Below are 16,381 nucleotides of genomic sequence, written 5' to 3'. Positions count from 1 at the left end.
AGCGATACTGCAGTGTCGAAAGGACACGCTCAGGTCGGAGACGACGATGTCTTATCTGAACAAATCGATCCTTTGCTCTCTCGAGTACCCTTCCAGCGCAGAACATTATTCCAAATCTTAGTGGTAGGAATATGCGCTTTTTGTGCTCCTGGCATTTGGTCTGCCATGAATGGCCTTGGTGTAGGTGGTTCTCAATCGCCTGACCTTGTTAATGGTAAGTTACCCAAACAACAGTACTAGTGTTTGTCCTCCTATGGTTGGTTGTATCGTAGTATTATTCACCATAGATTCATTGCTCTAATAACCTCTCTGGACTTGCTGACAATGTTCTAGCTGCGAACGCGTTACTCTACGCCTTCATGACTGTCACGTGCTTCCTCGGACCTTGGCTCACCAACCTTATTGGCTTTAAATATACCCTTGCAATCGGCTCGTTAGGATATCCCCTCTACGCAGCAGGGCTTTATGTGAACAACCGCTTTGGCGACACCTGGTTCGTCTATGTCGGTGCGGTGGCCTGTGGTATCACAGCAGGCTTCTTTTGGAGCGTCGAAGGTGCTATCGCAACTGGATATCCCGAGAGCAACAAGAGAGGGAGATACATCGCGACATGGTTCACTTTCCGGAACTTCGGCAACATCATTGGAGGTGCGATCTCCCTTGGGCTAAACCATAAAGTCAATCACAAGGGAAAGGTCGGCTACCAGACCTACTGGGCATTCATTGCTATACAGTGCCTTGGTTTCTTCCTCGGTCTGTTACTATCGAATCCCGAGAAGGTCGTCCGAGATGATGGAACGCGGATCCAGGCTCCACGCGGTATCCACTGGAGAACTGAGGGTAAGCAGATGTGGAAATTGCTTCGTAGCAAGCCGATCCTCCTGCTTACACCACTGTTCTGGTATTTTGGATGGATTCAAGCATACCCTGGAACCTATCTCGCGACGTACTTCACCGTGCGCTCGCGCGCACTCGGGTCGTTCATGTCCGCTGTCGTAGGCACCCTCGCAACCTGGCTTGGGGGCTCGCTGGTCGACATCCCATGGCACAAGAGCAGACAGACCCGAGCAGTCGCCACATTCACGTTGATCGCAGCATGCAACTCGGCTACTTGGATATGGGCCGTCTACATACAGAACGAGTACCGGCATACACGTCCGGTGCTGGACTGGGGCGATCAGAAGAGCTTCGGGCGTGGCTTCGGCGTGTACATGTTTGAGCGACTCAGCCTCGGCATGGTCGAGAACTATATCTACTGGTGCATCGGCAATCTTTCGGATTCTCCGGGAGACCAAATCAGGTATAGCGCTCTGCTACGGGGAATCGAGACTGCTGGTGTCGCAGTAGGCTTTGGAGTCCAAGCCGTGCCTACAGTACTGATTGCGACGGCCAGTATCAACTGTGGATTGTGGTTCTTTGCGCTTCCTTTCAGCTATTATGCGACAAGGCAGGTGGTGGACAAGTTCAATAGACTGGATGCGGAAAAGAAGCAGCCGTCCCCTATTGTACAAACAAATTAGCTGATGCCCCTGGTAGGTATGAATAGATCGAAAATGGAAACGGAAGAAGATTTTACAGTTCTTCACTGCATGCGAGGATTGTTTAAAGTGTAATTGTTTAAGATTATGCTCATGGGCATTGTGTATTTGTTAATCTGCCTGCTGAACGCACACCGCATCCCATCTCTAGTCCCTGGTCACATTCACTACTGGCCCCGTGAACTCTTTTCTTCCTTTGACCACGTAGTACGTAGTCGAGATGATGAACACCCCCGCCAACATGACGCTACTCCAATTCATCGTCTCAGCTGTCACAGGCGTCGACAGTGGCCACGTTAAGAAGAAAATCAGCGGTGTCAAGATAATCAACGCGCCAATATTGACCGCTAGACCCCATCGTCCTAAGGACCACCTCCTATCAGGAAGCGGTGCGCCAAACAGACGCCGGTGCACGAGACATCCGATTGTGAGATAATACGAGATCAGTGTTGCGACGGCGCCTAGCGATGTGATTGCGCCAAGAGCGACGGACGACCCGATGTTGATCAGACTGAGGAGCGCGCTGATGCTCAAGCTCACAATGATGCCGGGGAGCGGGATGTTCCAATGCGGAGAGACCTTGGATAGCCATCTGTGTCCGGGCAGGCCCTGGTCACGGGCGAAACTCCAGATCTGGCGGGAGCAAGCCGCGGCTTCGGAGACGGCGCAGATGGAGAGCATGAAGATGATAATGAAGGTCATGACGGAGGCGCCTGCGAGCGAGTTCGTAGCGTTGTAGAACATCTGGATGAATGCGTAGCCGGTGGGAGAAGCGAGGACTTCCTCGGGGTCGCCGAGCGTAAAGCAGATGGTGATGATAACGACGAAGAGCATGGAGACGTTCAGAATGACACTGCCCATGATTGCGCGCGGGAGGACAATGGAGGCATCTTTGATTTCTTCGGACATGTGAACTGAGCAGTCGTATCCAACAAGAACGGCCGTGGGAGCGAGCAGGCCGACCATGGCGCTTAAACCGGTGCTGGACCAGCCGCCGTCGTTGGTAAAGTTTAGTAGCGCATCAGCAGCGGAGCGGCGAGGTGCTGTCGCCCACAGTGTGATGACGATGGCCACGAATCCGCTAATATGGACAACCAGGGCCACGGCCTCTGATGGATCGTTAGCATGTTGGACCATTTGGATCAGCGAGATGGTCTTACCAACTTTGGGCAGCTTCGATGCGAATACCGTGTTGAAGCTGATCGTGAAAACAACGATGGCGATAGCGAGCAAAGTCCCGTGCCATCGCTCATAGCCGTAATTCACATTATTGAGGGTGATGAGCCCTTGAATTGTCGTGCCTACCAAGAAGCACACACTGGCCAGGTACACCTGCCAGCCGACGGCCGTCAACCATCCAGAATAGTAACTCAATACCTTCTGGTACTTGCGAGGAGAGAATTCAGAGACCCAGTGATATTGACCGCCTGCGGTCGGAGACATCGATGACATCTCAGCCAAGCTCGCATACACAAGAGTCATGCAGGTCGCGGTGGCGAAGAACCCCCAGAAGAGCAGTGGCGTGCCACCGTCTATAAGAACAAAGTTGAGGTACGTGAAGATGCCTTCCCATGACGCGATGCATGTCGAAGCGAAGCCGAGCATTGTTAGGAGCCCAAAGTTGCGCTGCGCTCGATTAGCGTGGTCCTATGTGAAAGCTGAGGATAGGATGCAGACGTACCCTCAGAACCTGTTGCTTTCCAAGCATCTCCATCTCATGCCTATCCGAATCCGTACCAAAGTACTTTGGCTTCACCGTGCCATTAGGCTTCCCCAACACGGAAACTGAACCATATCTCTCGTCAGCTATTGACGAGATCGCATTCGCGTCGCCATCCTTCCGGTCAGCAGATGCCATTGTACAAGCTCCAATCGAACAGGAATAACAAAAAGAAGACAACGAGCAATTGCGACGGGCCGACTGAGGACTGCGGATGGACGAGAGCTTCACAAGAAGCCTTATAAGGGTGCATACGATCACAACCCGTGGGGCGAGACCGTCCGTTGACCCACCAGCAAGCAACGCTACCCCTCGTAGTCTTATCCGACGCCCGGGTCGACTAGGATGGCGTTAGAGGCTTGGAGCTTGTTCCCCGCGTCCGGGGAGCTCTCCTCCGCGCCCAGCATTTGTACGACCGCAGAGCGCCGCCCTCGTAAATTATGCCTCTTTCCTCGACTCGTACGACCGGTCACATCTAAGAGTTTGAGATCTATGGACCTGACGACTTGGAGAAGGAAACAGTGGTATGTTAAGAATGCCGTAGCTGGTGTTATCTGTGGATAATCAAGGAGAGGCGGCCGACCTCGGGACGCGGAGGCTAGCATTGTAACGCCCGGATTAGGTCTAGTGCACCTTGGGCGCCATTCGAAATGGGCATCGTACGCGGACGGCTGCAAGGACATTCCGCGTCGATCTGTCGTCTAAGGCGTGTATTCCCATCGATTGCTAGGGTTCCAGGCGCCTGATGACCGTCGCCATGGACGCATATCCTATTTAGCGTTCCTGATGTCGTTGCTGTTGTAGCTTCTGTTACAGACCAATACGACCCACTCGTCAGAGATAAGAAGGTTATGAGCATTATCAACTTATGAAAGTGATTGCACAGCGAACAGACATCATACTGATAGATCTTATACACAAGGTCAGATTTACTGGGAATACAGTCATCCATGTCGCAGGTTGTTTTACTCCGGAACTAGATAATCGTCCAAACAGTACGCTATCCGATGACCGCATAATCGTCGACACAGTCTAATAAGTAGACATGCCATGGACCGTTGCCGTGACCAGGGGCGCTACGTACAAGCGATCTAATCGCGAAGTGGATAAGAGCATGGAATCGACCCGGCCACGCGATTCATGGCTGGCGATTACCTAGGCAGTATGCATCGCCTGCAGTACGCGGCACGAGTAAGCGCGGTAAGGCTGCGGGACGAGGGTTTGTAAATGTACACGAGGCAGGGTGGACTAGAGCGCTTTGTAGACCATAGAACGAATTCGCGCGTGCTATCGCTCATGTTCTCAAATCAACCATTGTCAAATCGCATTATCTCTTGGGCTTAGACAAACCTGGAGGTCGATCCTGGTTTGCACTCATGTAGCTCAACCGTGACGACAAAGGCTACGGTCGGACGTTAAAGCACGGAAATGCAGACAATATTCCTCAAATCCACCAAGAACAACACGTCAATATGCATTTTCATCAATCTTGATCCTCCGACTTGGGCAATCATCGTGGACACTCAGACTACGCGTGTCCATATAGCCAGATCCAATCACTATACTCAGACGCACAACCGCACCGCATGCCAAAGCCCGCTAACCCCAGGTCCCACCTCCACCCCTCCCTTGCTTCTTCTGCGCGCTCAACCTCCAATCATCCTCACCTGCAAACTTATTGTGCAGCGGTTGTATCCTCTCCGCCTTCTTCCTCTGACTCAACTTGTCCGTCGGCGCGACCTGGAAGAACGTCGGCGCCGCCTCCACCAGCCACTTGGGCTCAATGACGCTAACACAGTGCATGTACTCCTTCGTCGTCTCAACCAAACTCTGGTAAATGACGTGTTCAGCGGGCTTGCCGAAGAGCGAGGATGACGGGTGCAGGAACACGGGCGTGCCTTCGACGAGGGTTTTGTATCCCTCCGAGGGATCTTTGCGAGCGCTGTTGCGGAAGAAGCCTGAGCACAGCGCTTGGCGGACTTTCTGTGTGTTGCGGCCGCACGAGGTGAGCGCATGTTTGTGGCGCGCCATGAGGGTGAGGAGTTGTTGGCGGACGTCTTTAACGCGTTGCATGTTGCGCGGTTGGATGAAGTTTTCGAAGCACCAAGGCGTGCTGAAGCCGGAGGCTTTCCAGCCGTTGTACACGTTCAGTCTATATCTGTGTTAGCTAAACGTTCATACCTGGATCAGAATAATGAAATGTTAACTTACAGCGTCACATGGTCGCCCGACGGATCGTTGAATTTGGCCTTCTTTTGGTCCGCTTGTTGTTGCTTTTCGCGCGGGCGATGGAAGATATTCTGTGTGGCTGAGATCATGGAGACTATAGTAAGAACTTCGTCGCTGCATTGCATCTCAACGCTGCGAATGAGGGCTTTCGACAAGGTCGGGTCCATCGGGAAGTCAGCCATTTGACGGCCGAGGCGTGTAAGAAGACCTTCATCGTCAAGCGCACCGAGACCATATAGCTCTTCGAGCGCAGACAACATAGTGTTGGTGGGTGGTGGATCCATGAAATCGAAGTGAAGGAGGTCGTTGATGCCCATAGCTTTCAACATCAAAATAGTGTTCGACAGATTCTGTCTTTGGATCTCGGGTATCGTGGTTGGAAGCATCTCGTTTTGAAACGCTGCTTCGGTGTAAAGCCTGAAGCATTTACCGGGTCCTGTCCGACCAGCACGCCCACTACGTTGCCGCGCTTGTGCCTGTGAGATAGGTGTGATTTGAAGGCGGTCCATGCCAAGCTTGCTATCGTAGGAGGATTGCTTGACAAAGCCTGGATCGATAACATAGTCTAAAACAAGTTAATGATGGGTCGACTTTATGCAGGTATGTATCAGAATGATAAAAAGGGTATACGTACAGATTCCGTCGATGGTCAGACTCGTTTCAGCAATGTTCGTGGCAATGACCACCTTTCGACTTCCCGCGGGAGCAGGCTCGAAAATGCGACTCGCAGTCTCTCCCGGCAGTGCTGAGTAAATAGGTAGAATCATCAACTCCGGGACATTAGGACCCAAGGCTTTCATGCGCTCTTCAAGAATCTCGCAAGATGAATCGATCTCCTCTTTACCCGTGAGGAAAAGTAGGATATCACCAGCCGGCTCAGTCAGATGAATCTGCATGACCGTAACCAGTGCCGCGTCGAGGTAGTCAGATTCCGGCTCACGGGAATACATGATTTCGACTGGGAAGGTCCGGCCAGGAATGCTGAAGATAGGGGCCTCCATGAAGTAGCTGCTGAACTTGTCGGCATCCAGGGTAGCGGATGTCACGATGATCTTCATGTCGGGTCGGCGTTTCAAGGTCTTCTTTAGCAGTCCGAAGAGTACGTCCGTAGCAATCGTACGCTCGTGAGCCTCGTCAAGCATGATACAAGAATATTTCCCCAAAGTTGGATCAAGCAAAATCTCTCGTTGCAGTATACCGTCAGTCATGTATTTGATGCGTGTGTCTGGGCCGGTCTTGTCTTCAAATCGGATTGTGTAGCCCACTTCATTGCCAAGTTGGCAGCCGACTTCCTCAGCGACACGCTTTGCTACGCTCATGGCAGCTACACGACGAGGCTGCGTGCAGCCGATCATAAGCTCGTTTGCGTAACCAGCCTCGGCCAGGTACTGTGTCATTTGCGTCGTCTTTCCTGAACCCGTGTCGCCCACCACAATCAATATCTGGTTCTGGCTTACAGCTTCAAGAAGTTGTGTTCTGAACTTGTAGACTGGAAGAGATTCTCGCTGGTCTTTGATGCTCATGTCCGTTCGCTTGCCGAAGGATACCGCGTTCTTAGAACCTTGAGCAATCTTCTTCCACTCTGGGACAGCTTCAGGCGCCTGGTTCGTTCGAGTATTGCGTAGATCCGAGGCGAATTGCCGTTGTTGCGCCATCGGATCATTCCACTGGCTGCTGAGATCGACTTTCTCGGCCTCTTTCTTCGCCTTTTCTTGCGCTTCTTGTTGTCGGAGATCGCGGCGTTCGCGCGCGAGAGAGTCTCCTTGCATAGCTGCCCTATTAAGAGACCCATCTGGTGCTTTGACGACACGAATTGGTGAAAGCTCCAATGCTCTCGCAGTCTGACCCTGCAAAAACTTGGGTTCGTCGTTTGTGAGCTCGATATCCACGTCTTCTTCCTCTTCGAAGCCGCCCTCGCCGTTGATATGCGCATTGTAGTCTTCGTCGATGTCTGGGTAGTCCGATTTCGGAATGACACCTGACGCGATCAATTGCTTGATCTCCCACCTCTCGGGTGAGGTCATTCGCTTTCGCATTCCGTTCATTCGACCGTTGAAACCGCCTTCGACGACAGGGACGGGGTCAAAGCCAGCAGCCCCTCCTCCGAGGGCCGACATGTTGGCACCGGTTCCTATGCGCTGAGCTGGAGCAAGGTCACGACCTGTTCGCTGATCCACCTCTTTCATGGAAAGGCTCAGTCGAGAACCTTCTATCTTTATGACCTTGACCTTCACAATCTGGAATCGCTCAAGCAAGTCGGCAGGGTCGTTGACACGCGCACCCTCCTGGATTTGGGAGACGTGCACCAGGCCGTCCACTTTGCCCCGCACGCCCTGCAAGTTGACGAAGGCACCAAACGGTTTCAGTCCTGTTACTTTGCCAGTGTACACCTTGTGTAGAACCGGCTCGTCATCAATCTCAGGCGTGGGCGGCCGGCGGAACTCGTCCAGATCTTCATCGCGGTACTTCCTCCGCGAGCGGGTTTTATCCTTTGGTTTCTTCACAGTCATATCGCGCCCAAACTCGTCCTGGAAAACAAATTCATCATGGCGATCGTCGCGACGCCGCCTAGGACTCCTCGAAGCCGATTGCGACCGTGACCGTCTGTGGCGCTTGTTCCGTGATCTGTCGCGATCCTCGTCGTCGAGCGGGCTCATGCTCCTCTTGCGCGCGGACCTGTCCCTTCGTCCTCCGCCAGGCGTAGGTCCGGCCAGCCCCTCAAGCATAGCAAAGGTGTCATCGAGCGCATCCGGTTGCGCCTTGCCGTCCTCCTCTCCACCGCTCTCTACCCCGAAGTCGACCTCCTTGTCTGGGATCGCCAGGCCCTTGAACACACGCGTCTTGCGGTCTACCTCGTCGCCGCCGTCTTGCGTGGCTGCTTTGCCATTTGCGCCGCCCTTGTTCTTGTATTTCGGGTGGAGCGTAAGGATCAAGCGGTCGATGCTCTTGACCAGCGAGTTGGGGAAGTCTGCGCCAATTTCCTTAAGCTTCGAATCGAAGTCATCGAGGCCTTTTGCGCTGGCGTGTTGGTCGATTATGAACTCGGCAAGCGTCTTGTCCGCGATGCCAACATGGTTCTCGAGCTCGTTCGTGACGCTCGCGACGAGGGCCAGGAATTCGAGGTTGGCGAGATCGTCCATGGCGCGTCGCAGCTGGTCAAGTGCCGTAGAAATGAGCGTTTGGGGCGAGTGCTACGACGTATAGGCTGCCGGGGCTTGCGAGAAACTGTGGGTGGTGAAGGAACGTGTCGCCAACGTGGTATATCCCAGGCGCAGGGCGTTCAGCGTCTCAGAGGCGGTCGAGGGAAGCCAGGCTGCAGTCACAGTCACGGGGTCGCAGTGGCCATGTGCATTCGTCGTGACAACCAGAGTTGCAGTCGAGCACCAAAAAGTCCAGACGCTGGGAGCGGCAAATCGCGCCAAGGACATCCACCAATTCTCCGAGCCGCGAACCACTCGCCTCTCACCTCCGCCGCCGCACCCATCACCACTCCCGAGGTCCCGCCACACAATCCTTCTCCACCACGCTTTCCTCCAAATCATAATGCGGCCCATCATAATCCCGCCGCCTAAATTCCAGAATGTCGCCATCGCCCTCGAAGTCGCCAGCGCCGCCTACTTCAGCTACGAGCTCTCCCGCATCTACAGAGGCACACATCCCGTCCTGTCGCGCAGACTCGCCGAAAACGGCATATGGCCCCCGCCACAATTACCAGCGGTCAAGGGAGGAGCGAAAGTTGAGGGCGATGACAAGAAGGAGGTGGACGTGCGGTGGATGAGCATAAATGGCGTGCCCGTGCCGGCGAGCTTTGATGCACTGAACTTCTGGAGGCGGGGATGAAGGGAGATGTGTGTATATATGGGACTGGACAATCCCGTTTCTTCGAGAAGACTGTTGCTGGGTGCTAGCGTTCATCGGCGTACTGGGCTTGGGATTTTCGGATATGCTTCACTGGGTTTGCAGCGTTCTGCACGGGTGCATTGTTGAAGGCGGCGCATCGGCATCATCGCCGGCTTCGGCTCCGGTTTCGACTTCGACTGGCGAATATCTTCACTCTCTATGGTTGCGACATCCCGCCGCAGCATCGTAGGCACGAGGCTTGGTTGAGGGAGGATCAGGTGTTACTACGTGGGGAGAACACATCCTACATTCGACCCAGCCCTCACTCAACAATGAAAGAAGCCAGAACGTCACGGTACAGCAATACGCACAGTATCGTTAATGGACATGTCCTGCTACTATACTACCGCTTCCTGGTCTTCCTGTGCTCCAGCATGCCGATATGGCTAAATGGTCTTCGCTATGAGTAATGTCCATCCGACGGAGGCAGCCTCAGCGGCTGTACTCCATGATACTTGCTGGCACCTAATATCACACACGCGAAATCCTGAGGATTCCGAGGTATTCCGTCTTGATGATATTTCGTATCTATGCATTATACTCTTAATATGCTGGGAGATGCACACATGCACGTATCATGAAGCAGGCTCGCTCGCATCATATACCCGCATATTGCCATAAACCCAAACCCCCATCGCTAAACCGCAGCAAATTTATCTGAAGCCAAACGCCATTCCATCTCACAGCAGACGGACAAGTCATATAATGAAGACGAGAAAGAGAAAGCTCAGTCATTGTAATTCACGATCCCTGAGCCGTCCTTGTTCGCCTTCGGGATCCCGTGCTTCTCCGAAAGGTCGTCCTCCTGGCTCTTGCTCTCCGGATCAAGGTAGGGACGCTCCGCGCGGCAGCATACGCGGACAGCGTGTCTCCGGTGAGGAGCGAAGCCGTAGCTCGCGGAGTGGTTCTGTGAACCGTTAGCACTCATCCCGTCCCCTCCTCAAGGAGAAAGACTTACGCAAACACGGTTATCCCAAAATGCGACGTCGCCCTCATTCCATTGGAAGCGGACCTGCACCTCAGGGCTAGTCGCTACAATCTCGTTGAGAAGCGCAATGATAGCGTCGCTCTCAGTCTTCGGCACGCCCACGATCTTGGTGACGAAGCCTGGGTTGAAAAAGAGAGACTTCCAGCCTGTGACCGGGTTTGTGCGAACTAGAGGGTGAGCAGTAGTGACAGGCTCGCGGCGAACGGTCCGGCCGAGCTCACGCGTGCCCTGGGCTTGGAGATCCGCTGAGTGAACGGCGGTCAGAGACTCAAGGTACTTTTGCATGTAGGGCGAAAGCATGTCGTAAGCGGCATACTGGGAAGACCAGAGGGTGTCGCCTCCGCCGCCGCGGGGCGGACCGCTGAGGACTTTGAGCGAGGTGTAGGAGGGGGGCTGCTCTTCGTATGTGACCTGTTGATTTCAGCTGCTGGTATCAATGCAGTGTAGAGGCGAGAGAACTCACATCCGAGTGCCATAGGAAAGTAGGTGTAAAGAGAGCCCTCAGATCTGGTGAATTCTCCCCCGTGAACACAACGTGAACGTCCTCGAGGCCCTCCCTCCTGGGCATCGCCGTTGTAGCATGACTGTGAAGCTCGCCAAAGTACTTGCCCAGTGCCCGCTGCTCGTCGATGCCAAAGTTCTTCTGGTCCCTAAAAAATACCACGCCTCTGGTAGCAATCAAACGCGCGAGGTCGTTCTTCTGTAGATCGGTGAGGTTGGCAAGATCAACGCCGTGAATCTCAGTCCCGACTTTGGGGTTGTAGTCGAAGACGTCTGTCGCGGAAGAGAGAAGGTTCTTGAAGTTGGCATCACCGAGCAGGCCCTTGTCGTGGTATTCGACAGGGGTAAGGGCTGGCCAAGTGATATCGGGGAAGCGGGGTCGGAGATCTTCGTACTTGTACGTCTCGTCGTGCTGCTTGACGGTGGTGCGGCCAGGCACATAGTTGTGGATGTTACCGGTAGGCTTGAGAGTGGCCTTCAGGTTTTTGGTGGCCGCTTGAGTGACCTCGGTTGCGGTCTCCACGAGGCCGGGTGCCATAGTGTGTTTTTGTGTCGAAAGCTTATGTGCAGTTGGCGTGACTTCACTGCAGTGCGGCAGGCTTTGGTGGATTGCGAGACAGGTCGGTATAGCAGTAGCGGCCCCCGAACAGTGGATGTCTACGCAAGAGACAACGTGTTGCAATCAGGTCGCCCTTTTTCAAGCTGTCGAGCGTAGTCGTGTCCTTGGACGTGTTATCTTGCTCAACTATGCTGCAGCCAATGGTGTGATGGGAGGTGCAATAGGCAGGTGCGATTTCCGTCTCTGAACCGATACCGAGATTACAGAGATAGACTCTTAGGTAGGAGTAAGTCAAGGAAAACAAAGCACAATGGCCTACTCAGCTACTTATATGACACAAACAACTACCGCGGAACGTCCTAGATATCTCATGGTCAACTTACCTTCCTGGTACTAAATCGATGGCGCAATAGCACACAATGCCGTCTCGCACGGACATGGCACGGACAAAGTCATGCTGCTTCCCCACAATAGCAGAACAGAGCTATGTTGGCTCCGGGGAACCGGCCAAGAGTTTTGGGCTGCGTGGACGTTAATAGCCGTATGTTTTATATTGTTTGATGAAGATTGTGTATAATTTCTCCCTTTCCACAACGTGATCCTAGGATCGCCATGTCCGGTTTCGGGAGCCAGGTCCAGGGTCTTCGTTGTCTGGATTTGTCAGTGCAACATACGATGCAACGCAACATGCGTTTGACTTCAATTTCCTCAGCAGATAAGCAGGCTTTAAAATCGCAGAGCACTCTCAGAGACTCACGGTGCTATTAGTCGCCTAGGTAGCCGAGGCCTCCCATGGCAGTTACCCCGGATTCCTGATGTTGGAAAATGAGGTCGTGGCTGATCGTTTTGAGCCGCGCTAAACCTCTCCAGGCAAAGCGATGAGATTGCGCGATCTTCTTCTCGATGACGACTTCTCGAACTGGTATGCGGAATGATCTGGAAACGTATTCGAATGCTTCCAAAGGCATGATTACCCTCTCACCACGTTTTGATGTATTTGTGATCGCATTTGGAGATAGAATGTCGGACCTACCCTGTGGAGATATTATCAGTATCTTCTCATCGCACCTCTGGTAGCATTTTGCACCGTCCGATTTCAAAGGTCACTGCGTGAACCTATATCAGTTCCAACACGTATTAGACAGACCTGCCGATGTCGGATGCGACTGCTGATGCTATGTAAATGCAGCAGCAGACCAATCTGAGACTTCCACAAATGCAATCTGTTGTGCGTCAACATGGGGCTTGTAGTATATGAAGACATCAGCTGTGATATCTCCAGTACCTTTCATTTTCCCGGGCTAATATTCAGGAGCTGTACTCAAGCCCATATATCACCCCATTCAAACCCATCGACCTGGGTTTTCATTAATATAGAGACTGGAAGTGCTGGTCTGTGAAGGCCCTGGGCAGTTCCATTTGCACTAGCAATGCTGCAGCCCATCTCTTTCAAATAATCCTACACCATTTGAGCAGACCCCCGGCTCGTTCAATAAACCGTGATTCAAAAGCAGTCGAGGCTGCAGGTCAAGGCCTGCTTTCCGGAACTTGTTACTTTAATTTCGCACAAAGCGACCACGAAAGAGAAGAAGTTGCATCTCATAGAAGTAGCCTCCATAGAGACCATGTTGACGCAGTGACAGATCCGTAAGGTCTGCCGTCAACAACGCTGAGGGTATACCGGAAAACGCCCAAAAATCGCCGAAGGAATGGAAAAGATCAAGATACCAGTTAAGAACGAGCGATGCTAGAGCAACTGCATCAACCTTTGCGGTATTTGCCATCGAAAGACGCATCGAAGCCGTAAATCGGATTACCCAACTACAATGGTCAGCTATTGTGAGAGATGGAAAGCCCTGATACGTACTCTTTGCAGAGTGAAGATCACATCTCGCACTACAACGGTCTTCCGGTTACTCGGGTCGCCCTCGACGATGGTCGTGATACTGCGCAAGAGCTGTGTAGTGTAAGCAACATACACATAATACCATACAAGATACGTACGGTTCGTAAGCGATCCTTGAGCACATCGCGTACGTCATGGTATACGGTCGCTGAGATCCTCTTGATGCCGCCACGTCGAGCAAGTCTGCTGCGTGGGTATCAGTAAGCAGGGGTTTGAAGCTACACAAGCATGCAACCGTAGTGTAGCCAAGATGCCTTACCGAATATCGCCCTTGGTGATGCCTTGAATAGTGTCTCGCTGTACTCTTCTAATAAATGTTAGGGTTTTGCTGCATCTATTGAGCTTGGTCATGACCTCGGACTTACTTGTTTCGCTTGAGCAGACCCTTCGTTCCTAGACCCGCGGCGCCTTTGCCTTTGCCGAGTCCGAGACCCAGCTGTGTCGCGCGCGACGAATACACGCTTCCCGGTCGCGGATTGAAGCTGGAGCTCCCAGGCACGAACCGTGGAGTGCCACTGCCAGAGGCAAGGTGCCGTGGCACATGTCGAACTTCGCCGCCAGCGCGAGGCTTTGCCATTGTGTTTGGTGTGAAGTAATGGCCTTCGTTGGAAAAGGTGTTACGGTTTGGAGAGCATCAGTGTCAACCGTAGGTGACCAGCGAATTGTCGCGGAAGCAGACGAGCGCGTTCGTGCGGTTGCAGGTGTTCGCGTATCACGCTAATCTCAGGCGGGGTAGCTTGGGAGAAAGGTGCAATCGTTTTGGAGCATGGTGCAAACGGGGCGCCACGGCGAGCAATCGGATTGTTGAATGACTGTTCTTTCGTGATGTAAACATTTTCGTAGCACCGAACATGTGATACTCATCTCATCAACAACATAACGATTAAGCCCGAGAGCGTACTGAAAGACGGCCCCTTCTCACGTCCGCACCGGAATGCATCATTTGCGGGGGTAATTACGATTTATTAGGTCCTCAAGCACCAGTCCTGAGGTTCATGCAATCATTAAAGCTAGGCGTCGTAGGTCTATCCAATACGCATCAAAAATACTACGAGATGAAAGTGGCCTCAGCGAAGAGTGTACCTTCCTCCTCCTTTACCTCATCTCCAACCTTGACCTTAATCGTCAATTTGGACTTGTATTGGTAGATATAAGGCTTTGTGCCTGCGGCAGTGGCCACAATGGCCTTGACAAAGCCTGGAACTTCGGCCATGACATCAATACGGTCCAGGCGGTCGCCAAGACTGCCCTCAAGCTGAGCAGACACTTCCTTCCCGTCGTCTGACTTGCCCTCCCAGACGTAGCTTGCTGAGGTGGGCTCGGGCCAGTCGTTTTCACTGTCCTGCTTCGTGGCCGTATGCTTTACATCACCGGCGTTGGTATTCGCAAGAAGCAGCTCCCCGTCGGTTGCGATACCACTGACACGAACAAGGGTGCTGGCATACGAGGCAGGCGTAGTGAACTCCATCAAGATTGCGGAGTAGCTGGGCGATTGGAAGTTGACAAAATTCCATCGAGCGGCTGTTCCAGTCAGCATTGGCCGTAATATTCGTCAGAAGTTCGTACCTGCGTGATGAGGCTTCATGCCCTGAAGAGCCATGCTGAACATGCCCCGGCCCTTGAAGTCAATCTGCTCGCCGTTGGTTATGATTCTGCCTTCGACCTTTGCCCTCGGCCAGAATGCGTGTCGCATGGACCCCCAGGGTGCCTTGGCATCGGTTCCATAGTTGGTCGTGCCATCCGCGCCGCCCAAGAATCCTGGCGCCGTGCGCTCAAACTTGATGTCAACCATACTCTTGTCATTGCGGGCGGACTTGATGTTGTAGTAGGAACCATCCTCTGAGAGCTCGATCGAGATGCCATCGGCGAAGAAACAGAACTTGTCATCGTCGAAGCCGTAGTTCTCGAGGGGATCGCTCGTCCACACGACTGGCTTTTCGTTGTTCGGGTACCAGATCTTGACGTTGAACTGGGTAGTGATGCGCAGACCGCTAGTTGCTCAGTCAGATGCTGGGCTTTGCGAGGTGAGGGAGTAAGGGTTGAAACGTACGCAATGTTGTTGTAGATTACTTGCATAAAGCAATAGTGTCCACTGTCGGCCTGTAGATAGTACGTCTGCGTCTCGACGCAGGTCTGCTCGACGAGCTTCCATTTCAGATGCTCCTTCTTCAGCTCAGTATAGGCGGGGTCACCGGCGTTCTTGCCCACGGGGTGGATGGCTTCCGGGCCATACTCGGGTTCCTGGGTTCCGGCGACATTGGCCAACCTGCGTAAGTGTAAGCCCGCAGCCGGGAGAGAGGGATTACGGAACGCGGCACGTGCCGAGAGGTCCGGCGAGGGTTCTGGAGGGACTCACTGCTGCTGGGCCCAACGAAACATTTTACGGGCTTTTGCGGGAGTTCTGGGCACTAGTATCCAAGTAACAGCGGTAAGCAACGGCCAACAAAGAAAAGCTCTGGGCGGGAGGAGATTGCTACTGGCTCAGAGATTTCTTTGGTGTTGTTGACGAAGATGGCCAAGGCTCAGGAACGACAAGGCGGATGATGTGCAGTGGCGGGCCCGGAAATAGCGGCGTGCTGTGACTGTGCAACGCAGCGTGGGATGACGCGCCGAGCAACAGACGGCGTCGCGCAGGCAGAGAAGCAGATGCAGAGATGCTGGAAGCTCGGCGTCTTGCGACCTGAGTAAGCCGCGACTCGTTCTTCACATTATACTACAGCGCGTGGTCCTGGGCTGACTGTGTGCTCTCCGCAGCAAGCAGGCAGGCGCGCGGAGGTCGGGATGAAAGAGCTAACATCCCATGCAAAACTCCACTCCCGTTGCCCCTCGGCCGGCCGCGCCTGCTCTCCACTGCACATAATAAAACTTCTGCCCCGGCCGCTGTGGACCGCCAGAGTCTCGCTCACTGCATGCCCCGCCGTTCCCTCTTCAGCCATCTGCTGCCCGCACGGCTGCTGCGCACGCCGTTCCTGGACATCCGCTATCTCTATTCCGAGCAGCACGCTAAAACATCATCGCGGGGCTTTTTGGCTATGACGCT

At 53.5% G+C, this 16,381-nt stretch overlaps 7 protein-coding genes across 7 annotated transcripts; 2 read left to right on the top strand and 5 right to left on the bottom strand.

Annotated features, from left to right (window-relative positions):
- Window positions 1-165: 165 nt before the first annotated feature.
- CC84DRAFT_1255861 (DUF895 domain membrane protein) lies at window positions 166-1,520 on the top strand (the record flags this gene model as incomplete). Its single annotated transcript, XM_018184576.1, has 2 exons — window positions 166-214; window positions 334-1,520. 2 exons carry the CDS (start codon window positions 166-168, stop codon window positions 1,518-1,520), a joined length of 1,236 nt encoding a protein of 411 aa, XP_018040297.1.
- Window positions 1,521-1,652: 132 nt separating this feature from the next.
- Window positions 1,653-3,808, bottom strand: CC84DRAFT_1202511 (putative GABA permease). Its single transcript, XM_018181778.1, has 3 exons — window positions 3,220-3,808; window positions 2,699-3,164; window positions 1,653-2,647 (listed from the first exon to the last, which is right to left on the bottom strand). Exons 1-3 carry the CDS (start codon window positions 3,394-3,396, stop codon window positions 1,686-1,688), a joined length of 1,605 nt encoding a protein of 534 aa, XP_018040296.1. The 5' UTR covers window positions 3,397-3,808; the 3' UTR covers window positions 1,653-1,685.
- Window positions 3,809-4,754: 946 nt separating this feature from the next.
- CC84DRAFT_457040 (P-loop containing nucleoside triphosphate hydrolase protein) lies at window positions 4,755-8,719 on the bottom strand. The gene is made up of 3 exons (XM_018186355.1): window positions 6,122-8,719; window positions 5,470-6,052; window positions 4,755-5,410 (listed from the first exon to the last, which is right to left on the bottom strand). Exons 1-3 carry the CDS (start codon window positions 8,625-8,627, stop codon window positions 4,858-4,860), a joined length of 3,642 nt encoding a protein of 1,213 aa, XP_018040295.1. The 5' UTR covers window positions 8,628-8,719; the 3' UTR covers window positions 4,755-4,857.
- CC84DRAFT_1213306 (uncharacterized protein) lies at window positions 8,659-9,327 on the top strand (the record flags this gene model as incomplete). Its single annotated transcript, XM_018182519.1, has 2 exons — window positions 8,659-8,664; window positions 8,692-9,327. The coding sequence occupies 2 exons, from the start codon at window positions 8,659-8,661 to the stop codon at window positions 9,325-9,327; spliced, it is 642 nt and encodes a 213-aa protein (XP_018040294.1).
- Window positions 9,328-10,114: 787 nt separating this feature from the next.
- CC84DRAFT_1082405 (alpha-ketoglutarate-dependent taurine dioxygenase) lies at window positions 10,115-11,414 on the bottom strand (the record flags this gene model as incomplete). Its single annotated transcript, XM_018173979.1, has 3 exons — window positions 10,115-10,294; window positions 10,346-10,786; window positions 10,839-11,414. The coding sequence occupies 3 exons, from the start codon at window positions 11,412-11,414 to the stop codon at window positions 10,115-10,117; spliced, it is 1,197 nt and encodes a 398-aa protein (XP_018040293.1).
- A 1,782-nt stretch (window positions 11,415-13,196) lies between these two features.
- Window positions 13,197-13,918, bottom strand: CC84DRAFT_1172414 (uncharacterized protein; the record flags this gene model as incomplete). Its single annotated transcript, XM_018179978.1, has 5 exons — window positions 13,197-13,256; window positions 13,303-13,392; window positions 13,440-13,527; window positions 13,601-13,648; window positions 13,707-13,918. 5 exons carry the CDS (start codon window positions 13,916-13,918, stop codon window positions 13,197-13,199), a joined length of 498 nt encoding a protein of 165 aa, XP_018040292.1.
- Window positions 13,919-14,352: 434 nt separating this feature from the next.
- On the bottom strand, window positions 14,353-16,109 carry CC84DRAFT_1160961 (oxidative stress survival, Svf1-like protein). Its single transcript, XM_018177625.1, has 4 exons — window positions 15,698-16,109; window positions 15,392-15,607; window positions 14,908-15,332; window positions 14,353-14,862 (listed from the first exon to the last, which is right to left on the bottom strand). Exons 1-4 carry the CDS (start codon window positions 15,718-15,720, stop codon window positions 14,390-14,392), a joined length of 1,137 nt encoding a protein of 378 aa, XP_018040291.1. The 5' UTR covers window positions 15,721-16,109; the 3' UTR covers window positions 14,353-14,389.
- Window positions 16,110-16,381: the final 272 nt, after the last annotated feature.

This window comes from Paraphaeosphaeria sporulosa, assembly GCF_001642045.1.
Source record: "Paraphaeosphaeria sporulosa strain AP3s5-JAC2a unplaced genomic scaffold CC84scaffold_2, whole genome shotgun sequence".
Lineage (NCBI taxonomy): Eukaryota > Fungi > Ascomycota > Dothideomycetes > Pleosporales > Didymosphaeriaceae > Paraphaeosphaeria > Paraphaeosphaeria sporulosa.
Note: the sequence above shows the minus strand (reverse complement) of the source record. Positions and strands in the feature narration are given on the sequence as shown.